Source organism: Triticum aestivum, chromosome 5A (genome assembly GCF_018294505.1).
Source record: "Triticum aestivum cultivar Chinese Spring chromosome 5A, IWGSC CS RefSeq v2.1, whole genome shotgun sequence".
Taxonomy (NCBI): domain Eukaryota; kingdom Viridiplantae; phylum Streptophyta; class Magnoliopsida; order Poales; family Poaceae; genus Triticum; species Triticum aestivum.
Genome location: NC_057806.1, coordinates 496,390,716 through 496,407,900, shown reverse-complemented (window position 1 = coordinate 496,407,900; position 17,185 = coordinate 496,390,716). Strand labels below are relative to the sequence as shown.

At 46.4% G+C, this 17,185-nt stretch overlaps 2 protein-coding genes across 3 annotated transcripts; both read left to right on the top strand.

Annotated features, from left to right (window-relative positions):
- The first annotated feature begins 313 nt into the window (after positions 1-313).
- Positions 314-2,715, top strand: LOC123104318 (transmembrane emp24 domain-containing protein p24beta2). 2 transcript variants are annotated; one of them, XM_044526142.1, is made up of 5 exons: positions 314-430; positions 1,015-1,241; positions 1,433-1,619; positions 1,714-1,821; positions 2,354-2,715. In XM_044526142.1, the coding sequence occupies exons 2-5, from the start codon at positions 1,029-1,031 to the stop codon at positions 2,485-2,487; spliced, it is 642 nt and encodes a 213-aa protein (XP_044382077.1). In that variant the 5' UTR covers positions 314-430; positions 1,015-1,028; the 3' UTR covers positions 2,488-2,715. The 2 variants fall into 2 exon arrangements, with proteins under 2 accessions (XP_044382077.1, XP_044382076.1); XM_044526141.1 differs by having other exon boundaries at positions 324-430; positions 1,025-1,241.
- Positions 2,716-3,628: 913 nt separating this feature from the next.
- On the top strand, positions 3,629-5,701 carry LOC123104317 (peroxidase 55). Its single transcript, XM_044526140.1, has 3 exons — positions 3,629-4,062; positions 4,703-4,894; positions 5,002-5,701. The coding sequence occupies exons 1-3, from the start codon at positions 3,838-3,840 to the stop codon at positions 5,563-5,565; spliced, it is 981 nt and encodes a 326-aa protein (XP_044382075.1). The 5' UTR covers positions 3,629-3,837; the 3' UTR covers positions 5,566-5,701.
- The last annotated feature ends 11,484 nt before the right edge of the window (positions 5,702-17,185 follow it).

The window sequence follows — 17,185 nt, the reverse complement described above, 5'->3', positions numbered from 1 at the left end:
CATCATCCGATCGGGTAAACCCCCCGTCAGGGGTGTTTTTTTGACAGGTATGGGATTGTTTGGGGGGGGGGGGCAAAAATAATAATATCAAGGGGTTATATGAACCACCAAGTTTATTCAGTATAGTTTTTTTTTTCTGAGAAACATTTATTCAGGATAGTAAACTGGTCATTTTTCCCTAAAAATCTACTATATCCGGTTCCAGTAAAAAAAGTTGATCTCTATACGGGCCGAGCCCGTGCATGACGCCATTACTGGAAAGTGGGCCCGTGGCTTCATCCAAAGGCCCAGAAAATGCCCAGACGAACAAGTCACGTAATAAACCCAACAAAAAGGCGGAGAAAACCTCTCGTGCCTTGCGCTCTTCTCCCCACCGAAACTCCTCCGCCGCACCCCCGCCGGAGATTCGCCGGAACCGCCTTCGCCCAAGGTCAGCTCGATCCATCCAATCTCCAAGCACGCGCGTTTCGATTTCGCCCACCGCCACCCCGGATCGATCCCCTCCCCTTCCTCTGAATCCATCGACCGGCCGCGCGGGACAGCTCGCGTTGGCAATTCGATTTGTTTCTGGGAGGAAATCGCCCTCTCTCCCGCGGCTAGATGCGTGGGGTTTCTCGGGGTAGTCCGAGTTCCGTCCCGTCGTTGTTTGGATGCCGTGGTGCGCGCGCCTTGTGTGCGCTACTGGTTTCTCATTTCTCTGCCTGAAATTCACGGAGAGGGAGGACGCCCTCTGATTTTATTTCCTGGGAGCGCCGTCCAGATCTAGCGGGAATGCTTGTCTCCTTGCGCTTGTGCCCCAGTTTTGGAGATGGGGAGGTGGTTTAACTCTTACCCTAGGTTAGTCGTGTGGATTCGAAGTCATGGATCCGTGTGGATTTCTGAAGGAGATGCTCTATGTTGGTCCTCAGTTCGATGCTCTAGTGCAACTGTTTTGAATGGCATCATGTAGTTGAATTGCAGTCGTTTGATAATGCCCCAATCGTAGTTGCACAAGGTCTAACTTGTTTAATTTAGTCTCTGCCAGTCAGATGATGGACGTGAGGGGCTTGAGATTGGGTTATTTCTTGGTCCTATGCCTCGTGCCTTTCTTGCGCCATGCCGTGGCTATTCGCTTTGTGATGGACAGGGAAGAGTGCTTCTCTCACAATGTTGATTATGAAGGGGATACAGTTCATGTATCATTTGTTGTGATCAAGGCAGACACTCCATGGCACTATAGCGAGGATGGTGTCGATCTCGTGGTATGGTCTTCTTCTCCATATGTGCATTACTCCATTAATTTTAGCATAGTGAAATATGTGCTTGTTGTTGGCAGGGAACGATAATTGGCTAACTGTCATTACTTTTGTAGTTTATCTGTATACTTCTTTCACTAAGATGATTTTCTGCAAGTCACATCCACTGAAACTGATTCAGTCATGATTTATTGCAGGTGAAAGACCCTAATGGCAATCAGGTCCATGATTCTCGTGCCAAGGTTAGTGATAAGTTCGAATTCATAGTTCAGAAGAGAGGTGTCCACCGTTTCTGCTTCACCAACAAGTCCCCGTATCATGAAACTGTGGACTTTGATGTGCATGTTGGTCATTTTTCATATTTTGACCAGCATGCCAAAGATGGTAAACACTCACTCTCTCTCTCTCTCTCACATCAAATGGTGCAGAGACCAGTGTGTGCACCACTAATTCCTTTGTTCTGAAAAAACTGGTGCAGAGCATTTTGGTCCTTTGTTTGAACAAATAAGAAAGTTGGATGATGATCTGTACAACGTTCTGTTTGAACAGCACTGGCTAACTGCCCAAACAGACCGCCAAGCAATATGTAAGTTTCTCCTCTCACATTCTCTCTTGCAAGCATGTAAGTACTAGTGCATTGTAATATTTTAAGGCTCTCTTGTCTTCCTCTTTCTCTTTTATCCTAATAGCACCTCTGAGCTGTAACCTGTAACCATTGGCCAATGTGCGTTTCTCCTGATGCTTAATGAAAAATAATTTTTAGCACTGTTAGGTGCTCCAGCCTGCTATTTGTTCATCTTGTCTGAAGGTGCCAGCACAATCAACTTCAGCCACAGTTATACCATTTACCAACTTGAAAAGATGGCTAGTTTTGAGTTTCGGGGGTCACTGGGTACTCCACAACTAGGATCGTGAGCATGCGTGGCATGTTATATTTTGTATTGACATCATTTTTCTACCAGAGTCCTTCCATTGCACATTTGCAGAGTCCTCCCTGATGTCTAACTAATTTCTGCTGTCACGCCAGAATTTTATTTACTCTCTGTTGCATGTTTGAAATCACCATAGAAGGCATAGTTGCTAAAGGCGTAACATTTTCCTTATCTATTGTGATGCAGTAAATGAGAACATGAGCACGAGGGCAATTCACAAGGCACTCCTCGAATCAGCTGCCCTTATTGCAGCCAGTGCTGTGCAGGTCTACTTGCTGCGACGCCTCTTCGAGCGTAAGCTCGGTACATCTAGGGTCTAATTTCTACCTCTAGCTCTCCTCATACTTACCAACCCGACTGGACTTCATTACTACAGTGTGTGGTTTCAGGATGTTCTACACCCTGTTCAGATATTCATGAGTTTTTTTCTTTGAGAATTTTGTAATTTGGATGACACAGTATGGCGCAGCATTAGAGTGCCTTCTGTGTTCCTAGTTGCGCTCCTGAGTTTCAGTTCAGCTATGATATCCATCAACACTTGCATACTACTCTCTCCATTCCTAAATATAAGTCTTTAGAGATTCCAATAAGGGACTACATATGGAGCAAAATGAGTGAATCTACACTTTAAAATATGTCTATATACATCCGTATGTAGTTTGTATTGAAATTTTGAAAAGGACTATTTAGAAACAGAGGGAGTAGTATGTGCTAACCGCTTCGTGGCACAATTATGAAAATGTTTGAAACATGAAGGTCAAACAACAAGGGCTCCTAATTTTATGTTTTGGGAAAGTTGAAGTGAGTTTTTTTTGTAAATATAAAATAAATAGGGGGATCCTTTTGTTGTCAAGCCCTCTGAACAACAAAAAATGGCTGGATTGAACTGAAAGGAGTGGACTGCCAGCCCAGACCTGCTAGTCTGCTTCAGTACCCTTTATATGGCAATCACAGGCCATGTTTCCAATGATAGATAGATAATTTAGTTTGCATTATCCAATCATCTTGTGATTCAGCTATGATTCCTTGATCTGATTGCCTGTTACAAGATATCTCGATCGTCAGACGATGCCAAATCCAAGGAGATGAAACAGCCCCAACCCATGTGCAGCCCAGCCTCAGTCAACCCACAGTTCCTCTTCTCTCTAGATTTGATTGGTTCCACAGAGTCTCACACTTACGAGCATTTGAAAAGTCCCAACATGATTGGCAACTTGGCATGGCCGTCTCTCACTAGCATCGTGCCAGGAATATATCCCTTTTCAGTGCCATGATCATAATCTAGGCGCTTTTAAAAATGGCTCACATAACTAACGAACAAAGCCTCGTTGGAATAATATCTTTCAGCGAATCGTATTACAGATAATACAGCTTCCAATTTGGCAATTTGCATTATCCTCATCTCAATCATCACCTTCATCCCTATAATAATTCTCAGTACAGAAAAAGAAGAGAGGAAAGCTGTATACATAGGGAGGCCCATCTTTGCTGTCCTCTGGTCCGCCTCTCACTGTCACTCACTTGTAGCCAGTGGCAAGTGAGGCAGCAGCAGCTTGTAGCTATAGCTGCCTTCTCCCCACGGGAAACCAAAATTCGATTCCAATACGCACGCGCACGCGGAAGCAACGCACCCCGAGCGGCTGAGCCGGCTGACCTCCAGGGCCAGAGCCATGGAGCAGCGGAGAAGGGGCGGCTGCTTCTGCTTGCTCGCCGTGGCGGCGGCGGTGGTGGCGGTGGCGGCCGGTGGCGAGGCGAAGCTGTCGCCGGACCACTACCGCAGGACGTGCCCGCGCGTGGAGTCGATCGTGCGGTCAGCCGTGGCCAGGAAGGTGAGGGCGACCTTCGTCACCGTCCCGGCCACCCTCAGGCTCTTCTTCCACGACTGCTTCGTCCAGGTGAGCCGCCGCCCGCCGCTGAGATCGATCTGCCCATGCATCATTGGAACCTCTCAGCTCTCTTGGAATCAGATTCTTTTCTTCCCTGTAAACTTCCATGATTCCGTCGCTGCTAGAGAGGATTTCTTCCGGTTGCAGCTAGTTGCATTTACAGATTGCAAACAGTGGCAACTTGCAGCCAGCTGCTTTTGCAATTTCCAGCTCAGCGGCACGAGCAGCTTGTCGTGCACTAGTGATGTGACCCCATTAGCCAGCCACTGATTGGCCCCATCCTGAGTACAGTAGATCACAGTGCAATTGGCTGATTAATCTGCTTGTCCCAGCAAAGCAGAGAGCATTTCGCACTTGATGAGTAGTACTTTTCTCAGCGAGGTTAGGTGGAGATCAGGTCAGATCAGACAGAGTGGCAGATAATTGCTGGCTGCGCGTGGGCAAAGCTCGCTCGATCGGCTCCCGCCATCACGCGCGCGCCCGTGGCTCCTGCCATGTGAGTTGTGACCGCACGACCTTCCTGTCAACCCGGCTGCTTTGCCGCGTCCGACGTGGCCGACCACGTGGTCCACGTCACTTGAGGATGATCATCTACGTATCCTTTTACTGCTCATGGTCACGCGGTGCGGTGGCATGTTTTGTTGGGCAGGGCTGTGACGCGTCGGTGATGATCGCGTCCGGCAGCAACGACGCCGAGAAGGACGCGCCGGACAACCAGTCCCTCGCCGGCGACGGCTTCGACACCGTCGTTCGCGCCAAGGCCGCCGTCGAGAAGGCCTGCCCCGGCGTCGTCTCCTGCGCCGACGTCCTCGCCCTCGCCGCCCGCGACGTCGTCTCCATGGTAAACATGCCATCTTTTGCATCTCATTGCACCTCCCGTCGTGTCCTCTATCCCTAACAATCTAGTCCGTCTGATCTGATCCCTGTGCCGGTGCGCGCCAATGGCAGTCGTCGGGCCCGAGCTGGACGGTGGAGCTCGGCCGGCTGGATGGGCTCGTCTCCAAGGCCGGCGACGTCACGGGCAGGCTGCCGGGCCCGGACATGCGGCCGGACGCCATCACCGCGCTGTTCGACGGCAACGGCCTCGCCGTGCGCGACATGGTCGCGCTCTCGGGCGCGCACACCGTCGGCTTCTCCCACTGCGCGCGCTTCGCGGGGCGGCTGTACCGGCGCGGCGCGGCGGATCCGTCGTTAAGCCCGTCGTACGCGCGGCAGCTGATGGCGGCGTGCCCGCCGGACGTGGACCCGACCATCGCCGTCGACATGGACCCCGTCACGCCCACCGTGTTCGACAACAAGTACTACGCCAACCTGGCCGCGGGCCTGGGGCTGTTCGCCTCCGACCAGGCGCTGCACGACGGCGCGGCCTCGCGGCCGGCCGTGGAGGGGTTCGCCGGGAACCAGACGCTCTTCTTCGAGGCGTTCAAGGAGGCCATGGTGAAGCTGGGGAGGGTCGGGGTGAAGAGCGGCGGCGACGGGGAGATCAGACGAGACTGCACCGCCTTCAACTAGTAGGAGAGGAGGAGGCCGGCCGACGGGCGCGGTGACACTAGCTTGTACTACTAATTGAGAAATGTTATACGGTCTTGATGGATGCATTGATAAAAAGAAAAAAAGATATAAATGCACGCAAGTAGTAGCACGCACAGTCTGATCTGCAATTGTCTACGATGTTGTTCATTGTCATGTGCACTATTGGTCCAGCCAATGGATCTTGTTGCTCTTATGGCTGCTCGCACGCTTCAGCAGGGGCCTCACGGAGCTGGGCTACACGCGAAGGTACCGTTGCTGTCCCGTGGTGGGGATCTGCACTTGCTCTGGGTGAGAACACTGCATCGGTTTTGTCGATGCTGACGGCCACAGGTGTCCGTAGTTTTCCTCGCGGAGGTGCTGCCGTGGAGCTTGTGCCCTCCTCGCTGCCTGGTTTCGTGGTATCTGGGTGAAAACCTATGATCGGCCTTGCCGGTTCAGATGGTGCCATGGCGGTGGTGTGTCCTCAACACCACTTCCCCTTGGAGGCATCATCGTGAAGACCCAAATGACGATTTCCGTTATTGCGTGTGGTTGAAGGTCGTGTGTTAGGTGGCGGTGGGGCAGCCAGCTTAGGGATCGACCGTGGCGTTCTGGCTCTGCCAGCGTCATCTTGGCTCGGTCATTCCTTGGAGTGGGTTTGATTCTTTCATCCGAAGCCGAGTTAGCGGGGTGTGATCCTCTTTGGACCACCTCGTTCATGTATAACACCTCTCCCCTCTACGGGGTGTTGTTGGTGGCGACCAGACGGCCAACGTTCAAGACTCACCTTGCTTGGTCAGATAAAGATGAAAGTTGAGACCTTGGGGGAAACCCCAAGCCCAGGTCCTCCCGGAGCGGATGATGGCGGCGCATCCGACGTCGTGACCCTTCTTGAAGGCATCATCTAGGGGTCTGCTTGGTTGACGTGTGGGTGTTGCGGCGGGGATGTTCGTGGTGGTGGTGCAGCTGGACGGGTTGGCGGTGGTATGTGTTCCTCTGTGGTGGTGTTCTTCGATGTCGTCTCTGTTGTTGTGCATGCTCAAGACCTCCATGGTTGCTGTTGTGGTGTGGCGAGCTTCGTGCTCTTGGCATTGTCTTGGTTCATCTTTGCTCAATGATGCCGCAAGATGCGTCTCTAACTTGCTAATCGTTCCTGATTTTCCATGGCAGAGTGCCCTGTCAAGGTTCGTGCTAGTCACTCGTTGATGTGGATGCTCCTCTGTTGCGCCGTGGTGCCTAATACGCACGCCAGTGTGGTGCGTTAGGCTGCTTGTCAAGTCTTGGTATTGTGATCCCTTGACGACTCCCCTCATCTACTTATGCCTCGTGGCGATGTCCTTTGGTTTGCTAGCTAGGCGTGCCCTGTCTTGGGTGTCCATTGTTTTTTGTTTCTCTTCTTCTTTTACCCTTGTTGTAAGATTTTTCGGCCTGGTTTCTCTCATAAACAGGGTCAACTTGTTTATGCTTTTGCACCGGTTTTCCTTATAAATGGGATCAATCTCATGACAATATGGCCACTTTGAAATATATTCAGGTGGGGAGCCTTCCCCCTCGGTGACCATTTAAAAAAGTGTCGTAGTTGTAGCTGTTAGAATTCGGTTTCGTCAGTGTTCCTCAGTTAAACCGTTAATAGCAGAAATAAGCTACGACTTGGTCCTAGGTTGTTAGGATATATCATTGATCGCCCTGATCCGATCATGGGATGGCACGATACTAACGGTCATGGCAACAATGTAAGGTGGCGTGTGAGGAGTGTTGGGATGGGTGGCAGCACTCACGACTCGGACGTGGCCTGTTTTTTTTCCGGTTAGCATTGTATAATCACTGAATAAATAGAGAAAGTAGAAGAAAAGTTGTCGGTTGAACACGACACGAAATCATCGTTTCTTTCTCGCCCTCTCTAGTTTTATCTCGCGTGACCTCGAGCCAAGACTAACAAGTGACATCAAAGCCTTGACTTTTGGTCCCTGTGATGACCGGTCATGGTGACAATGTAAGGTGGCGAGCTCAATGATCCGATCAGCGACAAGATGATCATGCAGAAGTGGCCCCGTATTGTCCCCAAGCGCTACTCGTAGCTCGCTGTGTCCATTGACAACCTCATTGATCTTGACACGGGATCGATCAAGGAGATCGTCGGCCATTTCAAGGCAGCAGAGGAGCACTACAAGCTTCTAATTCTTATATAAAGAAAACTTTCTCGTTTCACTTTGTCTCGCTTTCTCTAGAATCTCCAGAAAAAAGAATAGCTCTATCCTTTATTTAATACTCGTGGCAGTAGAGGAGTATTTAATAATAAAATAATAAGAGACTATTAAATAAAATGAGAATACTACTAAATTAGAACCTAATTAAGATAGTAGGACTAATCTATGCACGAGATATAGGCAGGCAAAAGAGGGATTTTTGTCGTTTGTGGATCACTTGGATAAACGCAACAACATGGGTATATAAAGTATTCGATAGTTATAGTAAATTAATACACAACCTGTACAAGAATAAATTGATTCTTAATCGTAAAATGCTTGCACAAGACTTAATGATTATTCGTTCGCTGGAACCAGAAGTAAAAATTGTTGTGGATAGGGATCCTATAAAAACATCTTTTGAGGAATGGGCCAGACCCGGCCATTTCTCAAGAACACTAGCTAAGGGCCCTGATAGGATGAATTATCGGAAGAGGATCATTTAACTGTAGCAAGAGCAAGAAAAATTGAGCGTTTCTTATCACAACTGTTCTTTGCGGCAGAAGTTTTTACTGATTCTCCAGGAAAGTATGTTGCTCTTGTGGAAACTATTAGGGGATTTCAACTAATCCTAGACGCTGAGGAGGAGGGAGGCACCAAGTTGCTGCTCACCGAGGAGGAGTGGTGAGCACGTGCCGGATGACACGAGCACAACAGCTCCTCAAGTGCCGGCTCGAATGTTGGTAAGAAGCAACGCAAGAAGGGCCAGTGCGAGCGTGGCAAGGACGCAACGTGCCCCGGTGGCGGCAAGGCCAGACCAAGCACGATGACAATTGCTGCTACTGTGGCATCGAGTGCTATTTAGGCCCGTGGATGCCGCGAAAAGGAGCGGGACGAGGCTGCCGACATGGCACTGGTTGCCGAGGTTAAGGACGAAGAGCCTGCACTTCTCATGGCTTAGTCGCGACTCCGCCCATGCAGCCACCACGTCAGAGTGCGGCGTCGAGTCATCCACCTCAACGAGGAGCGCACCAAGGTCTGCCTCGGCGTCGAGGGAAAGGGGAAGGAGCCCAAGTGGCACATGGACACAGGTGCATCCAACCACATGACCGGCAATGCCATTGCCTTCTCCAAGCTAGATCGACACGTCTCCAACAGACAACTCTTGTTCTAGTCAATTTGAAAGCACGACTGTATATGTTACCTTTTACTAGCCTGCTTTTTCTTACTTTGTTGTCCTATAGAGATACATGATAGCTACATGTATGGTTGTTGAGTCCCTTTGGTGATCCGATAATGAATAGCAAAAAGGGTCCCTCTTCTGTAAAATGTGACCCTGATTTATCGAACCCACAAGAGGATGTGCACTTATGACAAGGGTTTCTACAAAGTTTTTGAGAGAGAATCAAATTCTAGTTTTTAGACTGGATCGTCATCACCTTTGCTACTAAAATACTCATAATAAAAACAATATGAGGACTTGATTCTTACAACCATATGTTTGTGATTGGGATCATCATGATCTTAATTTTTGCTCTAGAAGACACCCGTTAAGATGTGCTTGCAATGACTCGAAGTAGGGATTGTGGTCCAGATTACGTCTTCACTAGAACACGACCTGCATCAAGAACCAGTTTTCCAGCTGTGGGCCCTATCCGTCACACAGGGTTACCCTGGTTATTAAGATAAATCAGGCAAAAGCATTGGGCATTCAATGACTAAACCTCATGTATCCCCAAGGGTTGGCTTCATGCTACCGTACTAAACCTTTAGGTCACTCATGTTCATAATAGTGCTCCAGTTCCTCCATGCTCCTAACCTCTCGTTGATTGAACTCCGGGATCCTACGTACCTGCAGGGTCGAAGAACGTGAGAGAGTCAAGAGATAACTACAATACAAATTTATTTTACACATACATGACGTTCATTCGAAGTCATTTCATCGAACCCTCATACAAACACATCGGGTTGCAAGGTTATGCCTCTACCCATTGACTTACCGAATTAATCACACACAGCGACTGGGTCGCATGATAAAATCACCGAAGAAGACATCGAGATGAAAATTTTATTGATAATATGTCTTATAGTGGTTGCCGGATGCAACACACATTTACAAGTATGGCTAACTTTAAGGTGGATCGCCGGGGTGGTGGCTATGGAGATGAGACAGGAAATGTTGGCGGCTAGGATTTGTAAATGGCTTCTGTTGTAGAGATTGAGGTTTCCGGCGATGATCCTTTGCGATTCTGGTACGAGGCCCTTCATAAAAGTTGGTGCGTTGGACGCCACGGTGCCGGCTGGCACCTGGTATGAGCGCTGCTATGAGCTCGTACCAGATGCTGTCTTGTGCTTTGTTTGTTCTTGTGCGTCTCCCATTTAATGTCTTCTTTCTCCATTTTTCTTCTTTTCTTGTATGACTTTTTTTCCTATGGAAACAAAACAAAGAGAGGATTTCATAATCTCTTGCATTCTTTAATCATTACTGGAAATATCGGAGGGAATATCTCAGATTTAATAAGATAAACTGGTTTAAACAACGGTGTGATGAGCATAAAAAGTAGACTCATCAAACTCCGCAAGCTTAAACCTTGATCACTCTCGAGCAACATAGATAGAAACCAAAACCGTAAGGAACATAGTTGTTTAAACCGGAATAATGAGAAGGTTTGGTTCATTTACGATCGATATGCCTAGATAGCCCTTTGCTCTGTAGCGGTGGCATGGTTATTATGCAAGTGTTAGTGAAGCAAATATAATCAACACAAAATTCTTGCTCAACTATAGAAAATATTAAAGTAGCTCTTATTCTATTTACTCTAGTTAACACTTTTTTGCCTGGAACGAACGGAAGGGAATATTCTTTCTTGAGCAATTAAAACATAAATTACGAGAGTGAAAGGTATGTAAAGACAACTTGACACTAGAGTAACTCGCTAACACCCAAAAGTGTCTCCTCATCAATGCTCTCAACCACTTTTTTCAATCATTGCTTGTTGAAACTTTCATTGTCCAGTGATGGGATTATGCCAAAGAAATGATACATGCATAGGGTATCGTTGTGGCTTAAGTTTGAGTACTATGGGCTAATTGTTGGGGAACGTAATAATTTCAAAAAAATTCCTACGCACACGCAAGATCATGGTGATGCATAGCAACGAGAGGAGAGAGTGTTGTCTATGTACCCTCGTAGACCGTAAGCGGAAGCGTTATATCAAGTACCGAACACACGGCACCTCCGAGTTCTGTACACGTTCGGCTCGGTGACGTCCTCGCCTTCTCGATCCAGCAAGAGGGACGAAGTAGTAGATGAGTTCCGGCAGCACGACGGCGTGGTGACGGTGTTGGTGAAGAACAATCTCCGCAGGGCTTCGCCTAAGCACTACGAAAACTATGACGGAGGATAAACTAGAGGGGACGGGGTAGCCGACACACGGCTTGGTGTTTCTTGATGTGTCTTGGGTGCTAGCCCTACCCCTCTATTTATATGTTGAGCCTTGCGGTCGAAACTTGGAGTAAAAGCCTCCACAAAGTCGGTTTCACCCGAAAGGCAAGAGTCCTTCTCGGACTCCAGGGCTAGACGCCAGGGTTCCTGGTGTCTGGACCCAGACGCCAGGGACCCTGGCGTCTGGCCCCTGGACTCCGCAAAACTTCCTTTTGTGCTTTCCAAAAACCTTGTGGGCTTTCCCCTTTGCCCCAAATAAAGTGTTCTCGTACCCAAACATTTCGGGAAACATCCGGAACCCCTTCCGGTGAATTCCGAAACCCTTCCGGAGTCCAAACACTATTATCCCATATATCAATCTTTATCTCCAGACCATTTCGGAGTTCCTCGTCATGTCCGTGATCTTATCCGGAACTCCGAACAACATTCGGTCACCAACATACATAACTCATAGTACTATATCATCAACGAACGTTAAGCGTGCAGACCCTACGGGTTCGAGAACTATGTAGACATGACCGAGACACCTCTCTGGTCAATAACCAATAGCGGGACCTGGATGCCCATATTGGCTCCTACATATTCTACGAAGATCTTTATCGGTCAGACCGCATAACAACATACGTTGTTCCCTTTGTCATCGGTATGTTACTTGACCGAGATTCGATCGTCGGTATCTCAATACCTAGTTCAATCTCGTTACCGACAAGTCTCTTTACTCGTTGCGTAATACATTAGTTGCAATGCTTGCAAGGCTTATAGTGATCTGCATTACTCGGTATCTCTATCTTCTGCCGTGGTCGGGTTTTGAGTCTTACTCAACTTCACACCTTGTAACACAGGCAAGAACTCCTTCTTTGACTGTTCCATTTTGAACTATTTCAAAATCTTGTCAAGGTATATACTCATTGAAAAAACTGATCAAGCGTCTTGATCTATCTCTATAGATCTTGATGCTCAATATGCAAGCAACTTCACCGAGGTCTTTCTTTGAAAAACTCCTTTCAAATACTCATTTATGCTTTCCAAAAAATTCTACATTATTTCTGATCAACAATATGTCATTCACATATACTTATCAGAAATGCTGTAGTGCTCCCACTCACTTTCTTATAAATACAGGCTTCACCGCAAGTCTGTATAAAACTATATGCTTTGATCAACTCATCAAAGCGTATATTCCAACTCCGAGAAGCTTGCACCAGTCCATAGATGGATTGCGGGAGCTTGCACACTTTGTTAGCATCCTTTGGATCGATAAAACCTTCAGGTTGCATCATATACAACTCTTCTTCCAGAAATCCATTTAGGAATGCAGTCTTTATATCCATTTGCCAAATTTCATAATCATAAAATGCGGCAATTGCTAACATGATTCGGACGGACTTAAGCATCGCTGCGGGTGAGAAAGTCTCATCGTACTCAACTCCTTGAACTTTGTCAAAAATCTTTTTCGACAAGTCTAGCTTTGTAGATAGTAACACTACTATCAGCGTCCATCTTCCTCTTGAAGATCCATTTATTTTCTATAGCTTGCCGATCATCGGGCAAGTCAACCAAAGTCCACACTTTGTTCTCATACATGGATCCCATCTCAGATTTCATGGCCTCAAGCCATTTTGCGGAATCTGGGCTCATCATCGCTTCCTCATAGTTTGTAGGTTTGTCATGGTCAAGTAACATGACCTCCAGAACAGGATTACGGTACCACTCTGGTGCGGATCTCACTCTGGTTTACCTACTAGGTTTGGTAGTAACTTGATCTGAAGTTACATGATCATCATCATTAGCTTCCTCACTAATTGGTGTAGTAGTCATAAGAACAAATTTTTGTGATGAACTACTTTCCAATAAGGGAGCAGGTACAGTTACCTCATCAAGTTCTACTTTCCTCCGACTCACTTCTTTTGAGAGAAACTCCTTCTCTAGAAAGGATCCATCCTTAGCAACGAATATCTTGCCTTCGGATCTATGATAGAAGGTGTACCCAAATGTCTCCTTTGGGTATCCTATGAAGACACATTTCTCCGATTTGGTTTTGAGCTTATCAGGATGAAACTTTTTCTTATAAGCATCGCAACCCCAAACTTTAAGAAACGACAACTTTGGTTTCTTGCCAAACCACAGTTCATACGGTGTCGTCTCAACGGATTTAGATGGTGCCCTTTTTAACGTGAATGCAGCTGTCTCTAATGCATAACCCCAAAACTATAGTGGTAAATCGGTAAGAAACATCATAGATTGCACTATATCCAATAAAGTATGGTTATGACGTTCGGACACACCATTATGCTCTGGTGTTCCAGGTGGCACGAATTTATGAAACTATTCCACATTGTTTTAATTGAAGACCAAACTCGTAACTCAAATATTTGTCTCCACGATCAGATTGTAGAAACCTTATTTTCTTGTCACGATGATTTTCCACTTCACTCTGAATTTTTTTGAACTTTTCAAATGTTTTGGACTTATGTTTCATCAAGTAGATATACCCATATCTGCTCAAATCATCTGTGAAGGTCGGAAAATAACGATACCCGCCGCGAGCCTCAACACTCATCAGATCACATACATCAGTATGTATGATTTCCAACAAATTTGTTGCTTGCTCCATTGTTCCGGAGAACGGCGTTTTAGTCATCTTGCCCAAGAGGCATGGTTCGCAAGCATCAAGTGATTCATAATCAAGTGATTCCAAAAGCCCATCAGCATGGAGTTTCTTCATGCGTTTTACACCAATATAACCTAAACGGCAGTGCCACAAATAAGTTGCACTATCATTATTAATTTTGCATCTTTTTGGCTTCAATATGAATATGTGTATCACTACGATAGAGATCCAACAAACCATTTTTGTTTGTGTGTATGACCATAGAAGGTTCTATTCATGTAAACAGAACAACAATTGTTCTCTAACTTAAATGAATAACCGTATTGCAATAAACATGATCAAATCATATTTATGCTCAATGCAAACACCAAATAACACTTATTTAGGTTCAACACTAATCACGAAAGTATAGGGAGTGTATGATGATGATCATATCAATCTTGGAACCACTTCCAACACACATCGTCACTTCACCCTTAACTAGTCTCTGTTCATTCTGTAACTCCTGTTTTGAGTTACTAATTTTTAGCAACCGAACAAGCATCAAATACCCAAAGGCTACTATAAACACTAGTAAGGTACACATCAATAACATGTATATCAAATATAGCTTGTTCACTTTGCCATCCTTCTTATCCGCCAAATACTTGGGGTGGTTCCGCTTCTAGTGACCAGTCCCTTTGTAGTAGAAGCACTTAGTCTCAGGCTTAGGTCCAGACTTTGGCTTCTTCACTTGAGCAGCAACTTTCTTACCATTCTTCTTGAAGTTCCCCTTCTTTCCATTGTCCTTTCTCTTGAAACTAGTGGTTTTCTCAACCATCAACACTTGGATGTTTTTCTTGATTTCCACCTTCTCCGATTTTAGCATCGCGAAGAGCTTGGGAATTGTTATCGTCATCCCTTGCATATTATAGTTTATCACGAAGTTCTACTAACTTGGTGATGGTGACTAGAGAATTCTGTCAATCACTATTTTATCTGGAAGATTAACTCCCACTTGATTCAAGTGATTGTAGTACCCAGACAATCTGAGCACATGCTCACTGCTTGAGCTATTCTCCTCCATCTTTTAGCTATAGAACTTGTTGGAGACTTCATATCTCTTAACTCGGGTATTTGCTTGAAATATTAACTTCAACTCCTGGAGCATCTCATATAGTCCATGACGTTCAAAACGTCTCTGAAGTCCCGATTCTAAGCCGTTAAGCATGGTGCACTAAACTATCAAGTAGTCATCATATTGATCTAGCCAAACGTTCATAACGTCTGCATCTGCTCCTGCAATAGGTCTGTCACCTAGCGGTGCATCAAGGACATAATTCTTCTATGCAGCAATGAGTATAATCCTCAGATCATGGATCCAATCCACATCATTGCTACTAACATCTTTCAACTTAGTTTTCTCTAGGAACATATCAAAATATAAACAGGGAGCAACAACGTGAGCTATTGATCTACAACATAGTTATGCAAATACTATCAGGACTAAGTTCATGATAAATTAAAGTTCAATTAATCATATTACTTAAGAACTCCCACTTAGATAGACATCCCTCTAATCATCTAAGCGATCACGTGATCCATATCAACTAAACCATGTCCGATCATCATGTGAGATGGAGTAGTTTCAATGGTGAACATCGCTATGTTTATCATATCTACTATATGGTTCACGCTCGACCTTTCGGTCTAAGTGTTCCGAGGCCATATCTGTTATATGCTAGGCTCGTCAAGTTTAACCTGAGTATTCCGCGTGTGCAATTGTTTTGCACCCGTTGTATTTGAACGTAGAGCCTATCACACCAGATCATCACGTGGTGTCTCATCACGAAGAACTTTCGCAACGGTGCATACTCAGGGAGAACACTTATACCTTGATAATTTAGTGAGAGATCATCTTATAATGCTACTATCAATCAAAGCAAGATAAGATGCATAAAAGATAAACATCACATGCAATCAATATAAGTGATATGATATGGCCATCATCATCTTGTGCTTGTGATCTCCATCTCCGAAGCACCATTATGATCACCATCATCACTGGCGCGACACCTTGATCTCCATCTTAGCATCGTCGTCGTCTCGCCAACCTATGCTTCTACGACTATCGCTACCGCTTAGTGATAAAGTAAAGCATTACAGGGCGTTTGCATTGCATACAATAAAGCAACAACCATATGGCTCCTGCCAGTTGCCGATAACTCGGTTACAAAACATGATCATCTCATACAATAAAATATAGCATCATGCCTTGACCATATCACATCACAACATGCCCTGCAAAAACAAGTTAGGCATCCTCTACTTTGTTGTTGCAAGTTTTACGTGGCTGCTACGGGTTGAGCAAGAACCGTTCTTACCTACGCATCAAAACCACAACGATAGTTCGTCAAGTTAGTGTTGTTTTAACCTTCTCAAGGACTGGGCGTAGCCACACTCGGTTCAACTAAAGTTGGAGAAACTGACACCCGCCAGCCACCTGTGTGCAAAGCACATCGGTAGAACCAGTCTCGCGTAAGCGTACGCGTAATGTCGGTCCGGGCTGCTTCATCCAACAATACCGCCGAACCAAAGTATGACATGCTGGTAAGCAGTATGACTTGTATCGCCCACAACTCACTTGTGTTCTACTCGTGCATATAACATCGACGCATAAAACCAGGCTTTGATACCACTGTTGGGGAACGTAGTAATTTCAAAAAAATTCCAACGCACACGCAAGATCATGGTGATGCATAGCAATGAGAGGGGAGAGTGTTGTCTACGTACCCTCGTAGACCGTAAGAGGAAGCGTTATATCAACGCGGTTGATGTAGTCGTACGTCTTCACGATCTGACCGATCCAAGTACCGAACGCACGGCACCTCCGAGTTCTGCACACGTTTGGCTCGGTGACGTCCTCGCCTTCTCAATCCAGCAAGAGGGGCAAAGTAGTAGATGAGTTCCGCAGCACCACGGCGTGGTGACGGTGTTGGTGAAGAACAATCTCCGCAGGGCTTCGCCTAAGCACTACGAAAACTATGACAGAGGATAAACTAGAGGGGACGGGGTATCCGACACATGGCTTGGTGTTTCTTGATGTGTCTTGGATGCTATCCCTACCCCTCTATTTATATGTTGAGCCTTGGGGTTGAAACTTGGAGTAAAAGCCTCCACAAAGTCGGTTTCACCCAAAAGGCAAGAGTCCCTCTCGGACTCCAGGGCTAGACGCCAAGGTTCCCGGCGTCTGGACCCAGACGCCAGGGACCCTGGCGTCTGGCCCCTGGACTTTGCAAAACTTCCTTTTGCGCTTTCCAAAAACCTTGCGGGCTTTCCCCTTTGGCCCAAATAAAGTGTTCTCGTATCCAATCATTTCGGGAAACATCCGGAACCCCT